General features: G+C 44.9%; 3 protein-coding genes across 7 annotated transcripts in view; 2 read left to right on the top strand and 1 right to left on the bottom strand.

Annotated features, from left to right (window-relative positions):
- Positions 1-11: 11 nt before the first annotated feature.
- On the bottom strand, positions 12-4,668 carry LOC308229869 (uncharacterized protein C19orf44; the record flags this gene model as incomplete). The annotated part of the gene is made up of 8 exons (XM_080634186.1): positions 12-216; positions 560-726; positions 851-946; positions 1,591-2,062; positions 2,415-2,491; positions 2,830-3,160; positions 3,420-4,037; positions 4,531-4,668. 8 exons carry the CDS (start codon positions 4,666-4,668, stop codon positions 130-132), a joined length of 1,986 nt encoding a protein of 661 aa, XP_080490312.1. The 3' UTR covers positions 12-129.
- Positions 4,669-5,067: 399 nt separating this feature from the next.
- On the top strand, positions 5,068-9,088 carry CALR3 (calreticulin 3). The gene is made up of 7 exons (XM_080633965.1): positions 5,068-5,289; positions 5,844-6,047; positions 6,756-6,850; positions 7,337-7,546; positions 7,859-8,002; positions 8,348-8,440; positions 8,553-9,088. Exons 1-7 carry the CDS (start codon positions 5,208-5,210, stop codon positions 8,715-8,717), a joined length of 993 nt encoding a protein of 330 aa, XP_080490091.1. The 5' UTR covers positions 5,068-5,207; the 3' UTR covers positions 8,718-9,088.
- A 1,286-nt stretch (positions 9,089-10,374) lies between these two features.
- Positions 10,375-12,892, top strand: part of EPS15L1 (epidermal growth factor receptor pathway substrate 15 like 1) — a 43,633-nt gene continuing 41,115 nt past the window's right edge. For all 5 annotated transcript variants that reach the window (XM_080634047.1, XM_080634045.1, XM_080634044.1 and 2 more), the window contains exon 1: positions 10,375-10,452. In XM_080634047.1, the coding sequence (XP_080490173.1) occupies positions 10,423-10,452 (30 nt within the window). In that variant the 5' untranslated portion in view covers positions 10,375-10,422. The remainder of the gene's footprint in view (positions 10,453-12,892) is intronic.

Raw genomic sequence — 12,892 nt, 5'->3', positions numbered from 1 at the left:
GAAAATAACTTACGTACAGTAACATCTAAGGTAAGCTCTGGCAGGCTTTGTACTAACTGTGTGAGTTGGAAGGGTTTCTTGTGGCAGCTGGAGATCTGTAAATACAAATTTTACTTCAAGTCTGAAGAATCAAAGCAGGTTTTCTTCCTGTGCTTTCTGAACTTCTTCACGTGCTTGCTCAAGTGTTAGAGGTGGGGATTTGTGATTCTTGATGTACTGCAAAAAACAAAACCCAACAACAGTCGCTTACTAGATCTTCGTGTCAAGATCCCTGCACTTTTCTATACTAGCAGCAGAAATTGACCCTTCTGTTGCTGCATTAGAAAGATCCTCATTCATTTAAGGACAGCTAAATGCTACACCTGAAAAGCTGCTTTCAAAATGATGGCCTCTACTAAGCCTTCAGTCTTCTTTTATTACATAAACTGCTAATTTGCTGGTAATACAGGTACAGGAATTATAGTAATATTCTTCTATGAAGGAATTTTATCTGATTAATATGAAGAAAATCTGTTTGCTGTAGCTACTAGAAGCACTGACTCTGGTCTATCATAAATACCTCTTTAGCTTCTTCCAGGGTATGGTAGTGGAACTTCTCATTCTCTAATGACTCCACGAGGGATATGTGAAGGTGATGAATGTTCTCTACAAACTGCTGAGTCAGCATCAAGTGCTGTTTCAACATGGTGTTTAAAGCAAGGGCTGACGGGCTGTATGCTGTCAAGGCTGCAAGACAGAGCGTGTACACATTCGTGATATGTACAGTCAACAGTAAGGGCTGAACAATTCAAGCAGGGGTTAAATGCATAAAATACAGTAAAATAATAGTAAGAAATGTGGTTTTCAGTACCTTCTACTGCATCCATGCTTATGACATGACTGGCAATAGGTATGGGATCGACGTAACTGTTCCCTACAGGTGCGTCGAGTACTGCCGAGGTATTTGCTGTGTATTGGATAAAATCACAATTACTGGGGGTTGGAGGTTTAGCATTAGAACTTGGTTCGTCTTCAGAAGTCTCTTGGGCCATCAGCTGCTGTAGAACTGCCATAGAGCCTAACAGGGAATTCTGTCAGCAAAAAATAAATGCTAAAATAGCTCTAGAATCCCCCCAGCCACCACACAGAATCAGCCAAAGGCACAGCCACCTCCTGAGAATGGGGCCACAGTGCTCTCCCAAGAAGTAAATAGAGTGCAGAAGAGAACTCTGCAAGGGGTGATCACTTCAGTAACAACACAGCAGTATTGCTTACCATAGTAAAGATACAATCAAACCACTGAATTCAATCTATGAATGTTCTTCAGGCTATTGTGAGTTCTGTTGCTAACACCAGTTCATCCACCCAGAGTTCCTGTTGGGTTTGGTTTGGTTTCTTTCATAGCAAAAACCAGTTCCAAGTTCATTAATCTGTTGCCCAATCCCCATCTTTTCTACAGACAGCAGATTCAAGCGTCAGGCTTTAGGAAGTGTTTGAGTTCATGTCAGCTGGGGGCAGCTAGTACTGAACCCAAGAACTCTTAGCAAGGCCAGCCTATAAAATATACAAATGTAAAAATTGCCTGAATTGGGCAATGTCTTGTGAACCTACCCTTTGGCCAGCAGTAGGTGAACAGAGGATCCATTGTCTGAACTGCAGTTTCTCTGACAGTCACTCTGTGTACCTGCTCCTGCCGCGCTCTGGCAAGTCGAGGTGACGATGCTGAAGATGGGTGTTTTCCAGATGATGTGCAGCTCTCTGAGTGTTCCTCTGACATTTTTGCTACAGATTCCCTGTCTGTTGTGGACGGAGACCTTTCAAAGTCTTCAGAATACTCTGAATTAATAGTTCTATCATCATGATCAAGATAATCCTGTTTCTGTCTAGGGAAATCTGCAGAAACTCCACTTAAATGCTCAGAGATTCCAGCTTCAGTCACAGTTTTTTCAACATCTTCATCGGAAAGTTCCTTCACATCAGCTACTGCACTTGTCATTCTAAGAGAACCCTGGTTCTTTTCCACCAGGAATGTATCTTTTTTTGGCTTTCCATTTGATTCCTGACTAATTTGCATGTGTTTCCCCTGTAACACAAACCAGCTGTATGTCAGGAGAAGCAAGAAAATATAACCTAGAATATACCTCCATTATTCTTCATCTGTTCTGCTTCACATCGCTGAGAGTGAGTAACTGAGAGTTTCTACTTTATTAGGAAAGTAAAATGTCACTTTTCTGTGTCACCTAGCAAGCTGTGCAGTGCTGTTACATTGAGTAAGGAAATGCAGATGCTAAGAAAAGAACTTGGTCAGGTTTCAGTAAAATCTTGCTCTAACCTTTACCTGCCCACCTCACCTTATGAGCAGAAGAGCGGTGTTTATTCTAGAATACCCACCAAAGAAAGGCAGAAATGTGGGCTAGGAGGGAAGTCCTACTTACTTGCTGCTTTAATTCTGCTGCCTCACTGGTGATATTTGGTGCCAAATCATCAAGGCTCAGGATATTCAGTCTGAAGTCTGAAATCAAATGACATATTGTCAGGAGAATTTGCATGAAAATTACAGTACACTTTCCCTTAAGCAAGAAAGTGGAAAAAATAAACCAGTACTACAGCCCTACTTTGAAGTATAATACTAAAATGGAATAGCAATCACTCTAAAATTTTAACTTAGTTTTGAAAAACTAAGAAAAAAGAAACAGATTAACATAATTCCTTTGGTGAAGCCTTGGTTTATGTAAAATTACACCAGTAAATCCTTTCAAAGTGAGTATTTGCCCATGCTCATTAGTCAATTTAGCAGTAGTTAGTACAATTCATGCCAAGTCTACTGAGACAGTATGTTAGAAACCTTACCATCAGAGCTGCTGTTAGCTGAATCTTCTGCATCAGCTGCTTTTGAAAACAAGTCATCTAGCGAGGTGATTTCACTTCTGTCTCTTTCCAGGGATTTTTGGCTTTGCTTGGTGTTGCCTGTTCTAGGCAGAGTAATCTTTACAGTATTGTCTTTCATGGAAGATGACAGCAACAGAGATCTCACGTTATGTCGTAGTGATGTGTTTCTGGGTGGTGAACCAGCTCTGCTCTCTGAGTATTTGCTGTGAAGATAAGATGGTTTAGATCCCTCTGTCAGTGAAATTTCCTTGGGAGATGGAGGAGGCATTCCTGATGAAACTGGAGTCTTCCTCTTTTGGAGAACATGAAAAACAGATTTATGTATTACTTCATTTATTATGTGTAGATGACTAAAAAGGAAAACAGATTATAATGGGTAAAAAAAGACCAATTTTAAGATATGAATTGAAGCTAAATCAGATCATGAGCAAGTCACATATGCAATATTAAAATTTTATATCTGGTGTTATCTAAATAAAAAGTGACATACCAATTAAAACAATCCCATAAAAGTAAATAAAAATCCATAATCCAGCTAAGTTTATATTTACCTTTGGAGCCCATTTAGAATCACTTGCAACAACCCTCTGATTCTCATTTACACTTGAACACTCCATCAATTCTCTCATTTCCTCTTCATCACTATCCAAACCAAGTTGTTGTTTAACAGTAACATTCTTTTTAGGGCTTTGGATGCTTTCCTTTTCCTTAGAACAGGCATTATGGAGGGTCATATATCCACTGGCAGTAGCATGCTTCTTTAAGTATCTCTTGCCCCTTGCACTGGGTTTGTGACTGGAAGCAGAGGAGAGGGACTCCTCACCCAAAGGCTTCTGGCCCAAGTTGGTGTTTTGCAATTCCAGCTGTTTTCTTCGATTCATGATTTTGCTTTCCAGTTGTGCCACTCTGCTCAGAGCTGAGCTTGATCGTGTGTGGGAAGCGCTTCCCAGAGCGCTCTTTGCTACAAGGCTGTTTGCTGCCAGCAGAGCGCTTCCCGACATCCAGCGCCACTGGTTTTCATGCGCGTCTTCATTGCGCAGCCCAAGCCTGCTGTGGCAGAACTGTGCTCTCCCAGTTTTCTCTGGGTCAGCCGCAGAGAAGTCACTACAGGAGCGAGGCTGGAGGCTGAGGGTAGCGGTGATGAGTCTTCGGGGATCATCGTGGTGTCTCTGCGAGAAGAGGATGCAAAGAGCCCTCAGAGGCGGCATGGTTAAAATCACAGAAGCAACCAGGTTGGAAAAGACCTTTAAGATCACCAACTCCAACCTCAGGGCCCCAACCCATGGCACTGAGGGCCTCATCTACACGGTGTGTGAGCACTTGCAGGGCCAGTGACTCCAGCCCTGCCCTGGGCAGCCTGTTCCAATGCCTGAGCACCCTTTGGGGCAGGAATTGTTCCTCAGCTCCATCTAAACCTGCCCTGGTGCAGCTTGAGGCCGGTTCCTTTTGTCCTGTCACTCGTTACTTGGGAGCAAAGACTAATCCCCACCTCACCACAACCTCCTTTCAGGTACTTGTAAAGAGCCGGTTCCGCGCCCAGCTCCCCCGACCTTCCCGCTCCCCACAGCGGGGCCCCTTCCCACATCGACCCGGGCCCCGAGACTGCTCAGGTACAGACTGAGCGCAGGGTCGCAGAGGCCGGGCCGGGAGCTACCGCCTCACCTGCCCTCCGCCCGCGGGCTCTCGCTGCACCCGAGCGATCGCAGCCATCCAGAGGAGGCGGAGGCAGCAGCGGCTCCTCCAAGCCGGGGCTGGGCCGTATCCTAGAGACCGCGACACCCAAACATACCGCCTCTTCATTGGCTCTGCGCAGACACACCCAGCCAATCCCAAGAAGGGATACTGAGCTCGTGAGAGCGCTAACTACAAGCCCCGACATGCACTTCGTCATGTGGCTACGTCACGAGGGCCTTAAGCCAATCCTATCCCGGTTTAAAACACGTTAGGAGAGCGCTGCCAATCAGAGCCCGCCATGGGAACGGCGGGGCCGCTGAGGCGCGAAGCTGTCGGCCGCTGTGGTGTGAGGGTGGCGGTTATGAGGGAGGGCGGGCGGAGAGTGCTATTTATCGCCGTGCTGAAGCTGCTCATGCTTCTCGGGGCTGCTCTGGGCTCTGCCCGGGCCACGGTGTATTTCCAGGAGCAGTTTCTGGATGGAGGTCGAGCGAGGGCAGGGGTTAAAGGGTAGAGGGGGCGGTGGGGCAGCTGCCGGTAATAACGGCTGTGTGGACGCTGATGGGGCGGGATCCCCCCCCCTTTTTACCGTCCTGTGCTTACTGACCCTGTTCCTGTGTTGTTGTTGATGCTGACTGCATGGGACAGCCAAGTGGAGGAAGAGGTGGATGAATTCTGAGTACAAACCAGACTTTGGGAAGTTTAAACTCACTGCAGGGAAGTTTTATGGAGATCCAGTGCTAGATAAAGGTATTTGAGTTTCATTCAAAATATGCCATGGGAGTCCTCTCTAGAATCAAGGATATTATAGAATCCCAGACTGTTTTGGATTGGAAGGGACCTTAAAGCTCCTCCAGCTCCAACCCCTGCCACAGGCAGGGACACCTTCCACTGGAGCAGCTTGCTCCAAGCCCCTGTGTCCAACCTGGCCTTGAACACTGCCAGGGATGGAGCAGCCACAGCTTCTCTGGGCACCCTGTGCCAGCGCCTCAGCACCCTCACAGGGAAGAGCTTCTGCCTAAGAGCTCATCTCAGTCTCCCCTCTGGCAGGTTAAAGCCATTCCCCTTTTCCTGTCCCTACAGGCCCTCGTCCAAAGCCTCTCTCCAGGTTTCTTGTAGCCCCTTTAGGCACTGGAGCTGCTCTAAGGTCTCCCTGGAGCCTTCTGTTCTCCAAGTTGAGCAACCCCTTTGTATAAATTTATATGTTTGCCTTTATAGGTGTGCCATGCATGGCAATAAAAGTATTTTTTTCTCTGCAAATGGAGAAAAATGTAAGTTTGACTATTACACTAATGTCTTTGCAGGTCTACAAACCACTGAAAACTCTAAGTTTTATGCTATCTCATCACGATTTAAACCATTCAGTAACAAAGGGAAGTCTCTGGTCATCCAGTACACAGTGAAACATGAGCAGAAGATAGATTGTGGGGGGGGGTATGTTAAGATTTTTCCCTCAAACTTGGACCAGAAGAAGCTCAGCGGAGATTCACATTATTACATCATGTTTGGTGAGTTTAGAGTTACTACTTCGTTACTGAAATACTGTCACTGCTGTTGTGCAGTTCTTCTAAAGATGGTTGTGGAAATGGAGAAAAAATTGTAGAGGAAGGCTGTCTTAAATCAGGATGTTGTGGCTGTAAGGAGTTAGTTCTTCCAGGCTTGAGAGACCTCTAATAACAAAATACATATTAATGCAACCGTTGTGAAACACATATGGCTGCAAACCTTCTGAGCTGATTTGAAGACAAGTGAAAATGATTAGACTGAGCTTAGAATAAAAGTAGTTGTTCAGCAGGATTTAAGACCTTTAACTGAAACATCCTGTATGTAGGCCATTATCTGCCATTTACGTGTGTGTAGTTTCCAGTGACTTAGTGAAATTTGTACATTTGTATGTCCAACTGAAATTTGATATTATCTGATATTATTATATAGTTTTTCACCTTGTTCCATAGATAATCTTTATTTTGCCTGGATTTTTCCTTTCTGGGTTAGTTTCCTGGAACAGAACTAAACCCCAAACTATACAAAATCTAATTCTGAGGTAGATTTAGAGGCTTTGAGTAGAAGCCATGTCATTCCATTAAAAATGGAATGGAATACATCAAAATATGTGGGATGGGAGAGATATCTAGCAGTATTATAAGGAAAAGGGAAACAATCTGTATTTTCTTGCAAAGAAGTTAAGAAATGCAAAGCATATAATCTCTTTGTAGGGCCAGATATTTGTGGATCTGATACAAAGAAAGTCCATGTTATTTTAAATTACAAGAATAAACCCCACCCAATCAAGAAACCGATCAGATGCAAGGTAAATACATATTTCAAGGATATATAAACTTTAAAATAACCAAGTCACAGGGATATGAGGATGAAAAAACAAAAAGCAACTATTGCAAACATGTAATACCTTTGAGTTTCATCGTATCTTAAGTCATATGCATTTTGGGACTTCAGATATTTCTTAGTTGATAATATGTTTGCAATTTAATGATTGCACTTCTAATACCTAATACTGATACAGGATGGAACAGGGTTGCAAGGGTGCTGCATGTTATTAAGAATTGTATGTCACTGAGTGTCTTAACTGCAACTTTAATTCCACATTTCCTAGTGAGAGAGCCCTTTCCTTTGACATGTAGAGACTTTGGGAATGAAGTATTTTTTCTTACTACTCTTTATGAAAAATCCATTAGAAATTAGCAGTATAATTCTGGTGTGAGGCAATTCCCAAGATCTGTATTTAAGGTTCTTAACAAATGTTCTTTCTTTAAAAATTGCATTCTTTAAAACCCAGGTTGATGGCTACACCCATCTCTATACTTTGATTATAAGGCCAGATCAGACTTACAAAGTAAAAATTGATAATGAAATGGTTGCATCTGGCAACTTAGAAGATGATTTAGATTTTTTGCCACCCAAGAAAATTAATGATCCAACAGTGAAGAAACCAATGGACTGGGATGATCGAATCGAAATTGATGATCCAAATGATGTCAAACCTGAGGTAATTTGCTCTCCCTATTCTGCACTGCTGGATGATTTCATTTCTACTGCCTGCATGTTTGATATAGTTGAACTGCACACTAGTTTTGCTTTCTTAATCTTTTTAAAGGATTGGGATGAGCCTGAATACCTCATGGACATGAGTGCTGAGAAACCTGCAGATTGGGATGATGCTGTGAATGGAGAATGGCATTATCCTAGGGTCAAGAATCCTCTATACAGAGTATAAATAATTTTGTCATCCTGGCTACATATAACACTTTATGCAACTTGTATTTGCCTGACTTTATTCAGAACATGTGGTTTATCCTAGGGGGAATGGAAACCAAGGCAGATTGATAATCCAAATTATAGAGGAGTTTGGCCTCATCCACAGATTGACAATCCAAATTATTCACCAGACTACAGCATCTACAGCTTTGAAAATATTAGTGTCATTGGACTTGATATCTGGCAGGTGAGATGCCTATAGTGAAAAATAAAGCAACTTCTCTTTCACCGAGTATATACCAACCTGTTTACGCTTTGTGTAGAAACATTATCTATTGCTTTTGGATCTTAGGGACCTAAGGCTTTACCTTACTTTTATGTAAATGTGTGTACAGAATTGAAAAACCTGTAAAAGACACTGATCTTCTGTTGTAGTTACTCTTTGGATGATAATCAGCCACAGGTAAGTGAGGGGCCTGAAATAATTGGTGTGAATACTGTGAAGTCTGGCTTATTCCATCTGACTTGAGGCGCATAACTGAAGCTTCAAGTAGCTGTTATTCCTTTCTTTCTTTTCCCTATTCCTTCAAAGGTGAGAGCTGGCACAATTTTTGACAACTTCTTGATAACAGATGATGAGGAATATGCAGAAGACTTTGGTGATGAAACATGGGGAGAAACAAAGGTAACACAAACATCTTGGTTCTGTTTTGGTTCTGTATGACCACATTTGAAAAATGCCCTGTTGGGTCTGATCAAGAACCTCTCGGTGCCTAAAAAGGACATCTTAATATTAGGGTCCTGAAAAGGAAATGAACATAAAGCAGATTGAGGAAGAGCAGGCAAGAGAAAGGGCTACAGAAGAAAAGTACTTTGAGCAACAGTTTAAGAAGCTAGAGAGAAAAACACAATCTGGAAGGGACAGAGCAGAGAAGAACGCTGCCACCAAGGCAGAGCTTTAATTGGCATTTGAAAGAAGTTCATATATTTTCACTTAAGTCACTTAGGGATGTTTTCACTGAAGGATTTTGATGTTTGTTAACAGCGTGTTGAAATCTGCACTAGTGGAGTTGTAGCAAAACAGGGTTCTTAAAAAAAAAAGCATTGAATTTTGTGACTAGTTTCCGTTTAATAAAAACCCACCACAATAGAGTTAAATTATCTATAGGAAAGGTTAATTTTTTCTTTTTTTCCTTAACTGCTTATCTTTACACTGCTAAAATGTGCTAGAAACACCTGTAATAAAGCACTATGTTTTGGAACTGAGTTACATGTTAGTGGTTTCATATGAAACGTAAAATTCATGCTCATTGTTTGTTGGGGAAATACCATCATAAGCTTTTTATGGTATTTCATTAGAGGGTTCAGCATGTCAGCTGTGTGAAGCATGTTTCACAGCATACTTCAGCCTAAGGAGGAGATCAGCTCTGCTGAGCTGCCGCAGTCACTGTGCGCCTGTCAGAGTTTCACCCGTCACTGCAGCTGTGAATTCACCGTGGCTGCTCTGCCATGGCTTATCTGCTGACAGAATGTTCTAGTGCTCTGCCGTGGTGTGGGGCTGAGTGACACCAGTCTGTCCATCCCCAAACCTGGCCTTAGGAGTTCAAATATATTCAGACAACTCGTGTATTTCCCCCCAGTTAGGGTGGTGAGGCAGGAAGCTGAAACCATGATGTGTCTTCTTCTGTCTGACCTGCCCTGTAACTCACTTTTGTAACTTGTTCAGTCATTTCCTTCATCCCTTCTTAGGTCCTCCTGCTCTTTTACATTTCCTTTTCCTCCCCTATGACCTAATGCTATAGATTTAGCACAAACTGAGGCCAGGCTTCCAGAGCCTGTGGTTTTGAGTTTACCTCTGGGGTGAGTGAAGTTGTGTGTGGTAAGGAGATAGGGAGTGGGAGGATCTGTAGAAGCCCAGCTGAAGCTGGGTGGGCCTTGCCTGTGGAGCGACTGAGGTCAAATTCTTTCCCTTCTGCTTGTCTGAGGGCTGTCCACTGTACAACAGTTCCAGTGATGCCATGGGTTGAAGAACTTTGACAGCTATTGAAATACACTGCAGTGGTAGTTGCCCTGTGCCTTTTTTGCCCTGAACAAATTCCTGATGATTTATTTTTCATATGGCCACAGTGATTTATACACTTCTGTAAAGGATTTCTTTCTTAATTTTACTGTATGTGATGCTAAAAATGCGATCATGAACCGGAGGGAGCTTAGTTTGAAGTCCGTTTTGACAAGGTTGAGTGAAGTAAAATAACTGGGTTTATCCAGGAGAAAGCTGGATGCAAGTCCATTAGTTACCTGGAAGAACGTTCCACAGGGTCTCCCCTAGACCTACTTTGCCCGTGCCGTAGGTAGGTCACCGCCAGGCAGCTGGAGCAGCGCCGTGCCGGAGAGCGAGGAGGCTGCGGGAGGCAGGGGCTGAGCTTCGGCCGGACGGAGCCGCGGGAGCAGCCCCGGCTTGGCGGGGTGGGGGACGGCTGCCGGGCACAGATAAGCCGCGCTCGCTTTGTTCCTAGGGCAAGAGCGTCTCCGGAGCTAGGCGACGAGCAGCACCGGCCCAGCAGGCCCCAGCCCGGGCCGCGCGGTGCCAGGCGCGGCCGGGGCCTCCCGCCGCCGCTCGCCCCGCCTCCTCCCGCCCCGGCCGCTGCCCGAATCAGTGGGAGGAAGATGGCGGCGCTCATCCCCCTCAGCCAGCAGGTAATCGGCCCCGCCGGACGCTACCGCAGGGGGCGGCTGAGGGGGGGACGCGGTCCGCCAGCCCCGGCGGTTGAGCTCCGATCGAGGAAGAGGGACCGCGCCCGCTCCGGCGCTTCTCCTCCCGCAGGCGGGTGCAGCCGGGGCCGGGTCGGCGCTGGGGCACAGGCCCTGCCTCTCCCTGCAGCCGGGGGGTGGCTCGGCCCGCGGCGGGAGAGGGTCGGTGCGCGGCGGGGAGTGGGCCCCGGGCTGGGGCGAGCAGCCCCCGACTGTCCCCCGCTGTCGGGCCGCGGCTGGGCGCCGGCTGGTTCTGGACGGGCACAAAAGGCGCTGGCGTCCTCCCCTCATGGAGGCCCCGGAGCTGCCCCTTGGGGAGGAGCAGGGCAGCGGCGAGGCTCTCGGATCGTTTCCCCTCCCCGAGCTGCCGCTGCCGGGTTCGAGCTGCGGGGTTCACGCTGGTGGTGGTCGGAGGTCCGGGGCTGGGCGGCAGGAGGGTGGGCTCGCTGTCTGCTGAGCCCCCGGCTTTGGCCTCCTCGTCACCCTGCCTATAACACGGGGTTAAGGCCGCCTTTAGCTGTCATGACTGGGCTTAATGTTTGGGAGGTGCACCAGTAGCACAGCCACAGGCGCGGGCACACCAGCGGAGGAGCCGGTGGGCAGGAATGCAAAGGAGGTTTTCACCAGACAGCAGGAGAATGAGGCTTCTGCAGGGAAGACCCTGAACCTTGGAGGCTCTCCCGCAGGGAGGGTGGCATGCCTCCGGGAGAGGCTGTTCTGAGCTCTGGTTTCATGTTTGGGATCCTTGGGGAGGTTGTTGTTGCTGTTACAAGGCTTCTGACTGATTTCTCGCCCAAATAACTTAAACCTGAGCAGTGTGATCACTGTTCATTCCTTTTTTATGCTCCTGTGAAGACAGCTGACTTATTTCCTTTGAAACAAAAGCAGCAGCACCTCTCCACCCTCCAGTGCCTTGAAATGAAAACTCTTTTCTCCACTGTGGCTAGGCCAGTCAGGAATTCAGAACAACTGCTTTTGGTAGCTCAGATCATTTAAATCTATTTCCTTTTAATAATGGACTTTTATTTGTGATACTCTGAGAGTTTATCTTTCAATGGAGTTATGTGATGGTTGGGCAATATGTAATTTGTCTTATTAAGAGAGCGCACTGGTTTCTAGCTTCTGAATAGCAGTAAGAATCCTGATTAGCATCTGTTGAATTAACATGTTCAGAAACGTCTGAAAACATCCATACACGTGCAAACTGTTATCAAAGTTCTGAAGTGAAGTGATGTGGTGCGCAATATGTATGTGACATAAACTCTGGACTGGAAAGAGTTTTGTTGTTGTGGAACTTAAAGAGTACATTGGTAAAAGTGTATCCAATATTTCTCATGCTGGCATCCTTCTCCTGTGTTGTTTGAATTCCAGTTGATGCTTGAGAGGCTGGCACCAATGGTATTTTCTTTTGTATGACATATTGAGGGAAAAAGGACCACATTCTGTAAATACATAGAATCATAGAATAGTTAGGGTTGGAATCAGTTATTTTGACCTATTATTTTCCAGCTGATTCAATGGAAGCATTCTAGTGTTAAAACTTCTTTTACTATATTGAACTGTCAAGAATAACCTAGTGGTAATGAGGGCAGTAAGCAGGATTTCCCGGGAAATTGATAAACTTCCGCTTTTAATAGCCTCAAATTCATGATTCCTGTAGAGAGATGTGCTAGTTATAATACATGCAAAAAATGGTATTAAAAGGAGTAGGAGAGGTTATGCGTGCTGTAACGTTGAAGTATATTCACTCAGAAATATATTATTATAATATACTATTGATATCAACATATTAGGATTATAGTCAATACAGGTAATTCAAGCATGTGAAAGTGCTTAAAGGTATTTGTGCTCATAAATGAATTTTATTACGCTTCTATTCCTCTATGAGGTTATGTTTTATGTTTTTATATATGAGAATTTAGATGTCTGACAGTTTGCAAACTGTTTAACCTTTCAGCTCTTTATGGACAAAACCAGTTGAAGAGCAAGTGTGTAAGATCAGTTCTTGGAGTTAGATCCCATTTCCATTGTTGTGCCTTTTATAACTATTTCCTTCAACATTTGTTCACCTTATCAGTGGTCTTTCCGCTGTGCCAGGCATGTTCTCCCTACAGCCTTTGGAGTTTTTGGAGAGTTATGTTAGAGGTATTGGGGCAGCACAGATCATTTGGTAGCTCAGTCTCTGAGACAACTCAGGATACTCAGCAGGTAGAGTAAGGGCAAAGGTAATCTGAGGGCAGCAGCAACCTTCTTTTTGCTCTCTTCTTTGTGGAGCACCATGTTTTTCCCCTTTTCACAGAACCTATTTTCATCCATCATATGATGTGACAAGAGTGGCTGAGAGAAAATTGTGAAACAGGAGCACACCAAGAAGAATCATTCATCT

Source organism: Psittacula echo (assembly GCF_963264785.1).
Source record: "Psittacula echo genome assembly, chromosome: 24".
NCBI classification, from domain to species: Eukaryota; Metazoa; Chordata; class Aves; order Psittaciformes; family Psittacidae; genus Psittacula; species Psittacula echo.
Note: the sequence above shows the minus strand (reverse complement) of the source record. Positions and strands in the feature narration are given on the sequence as shown.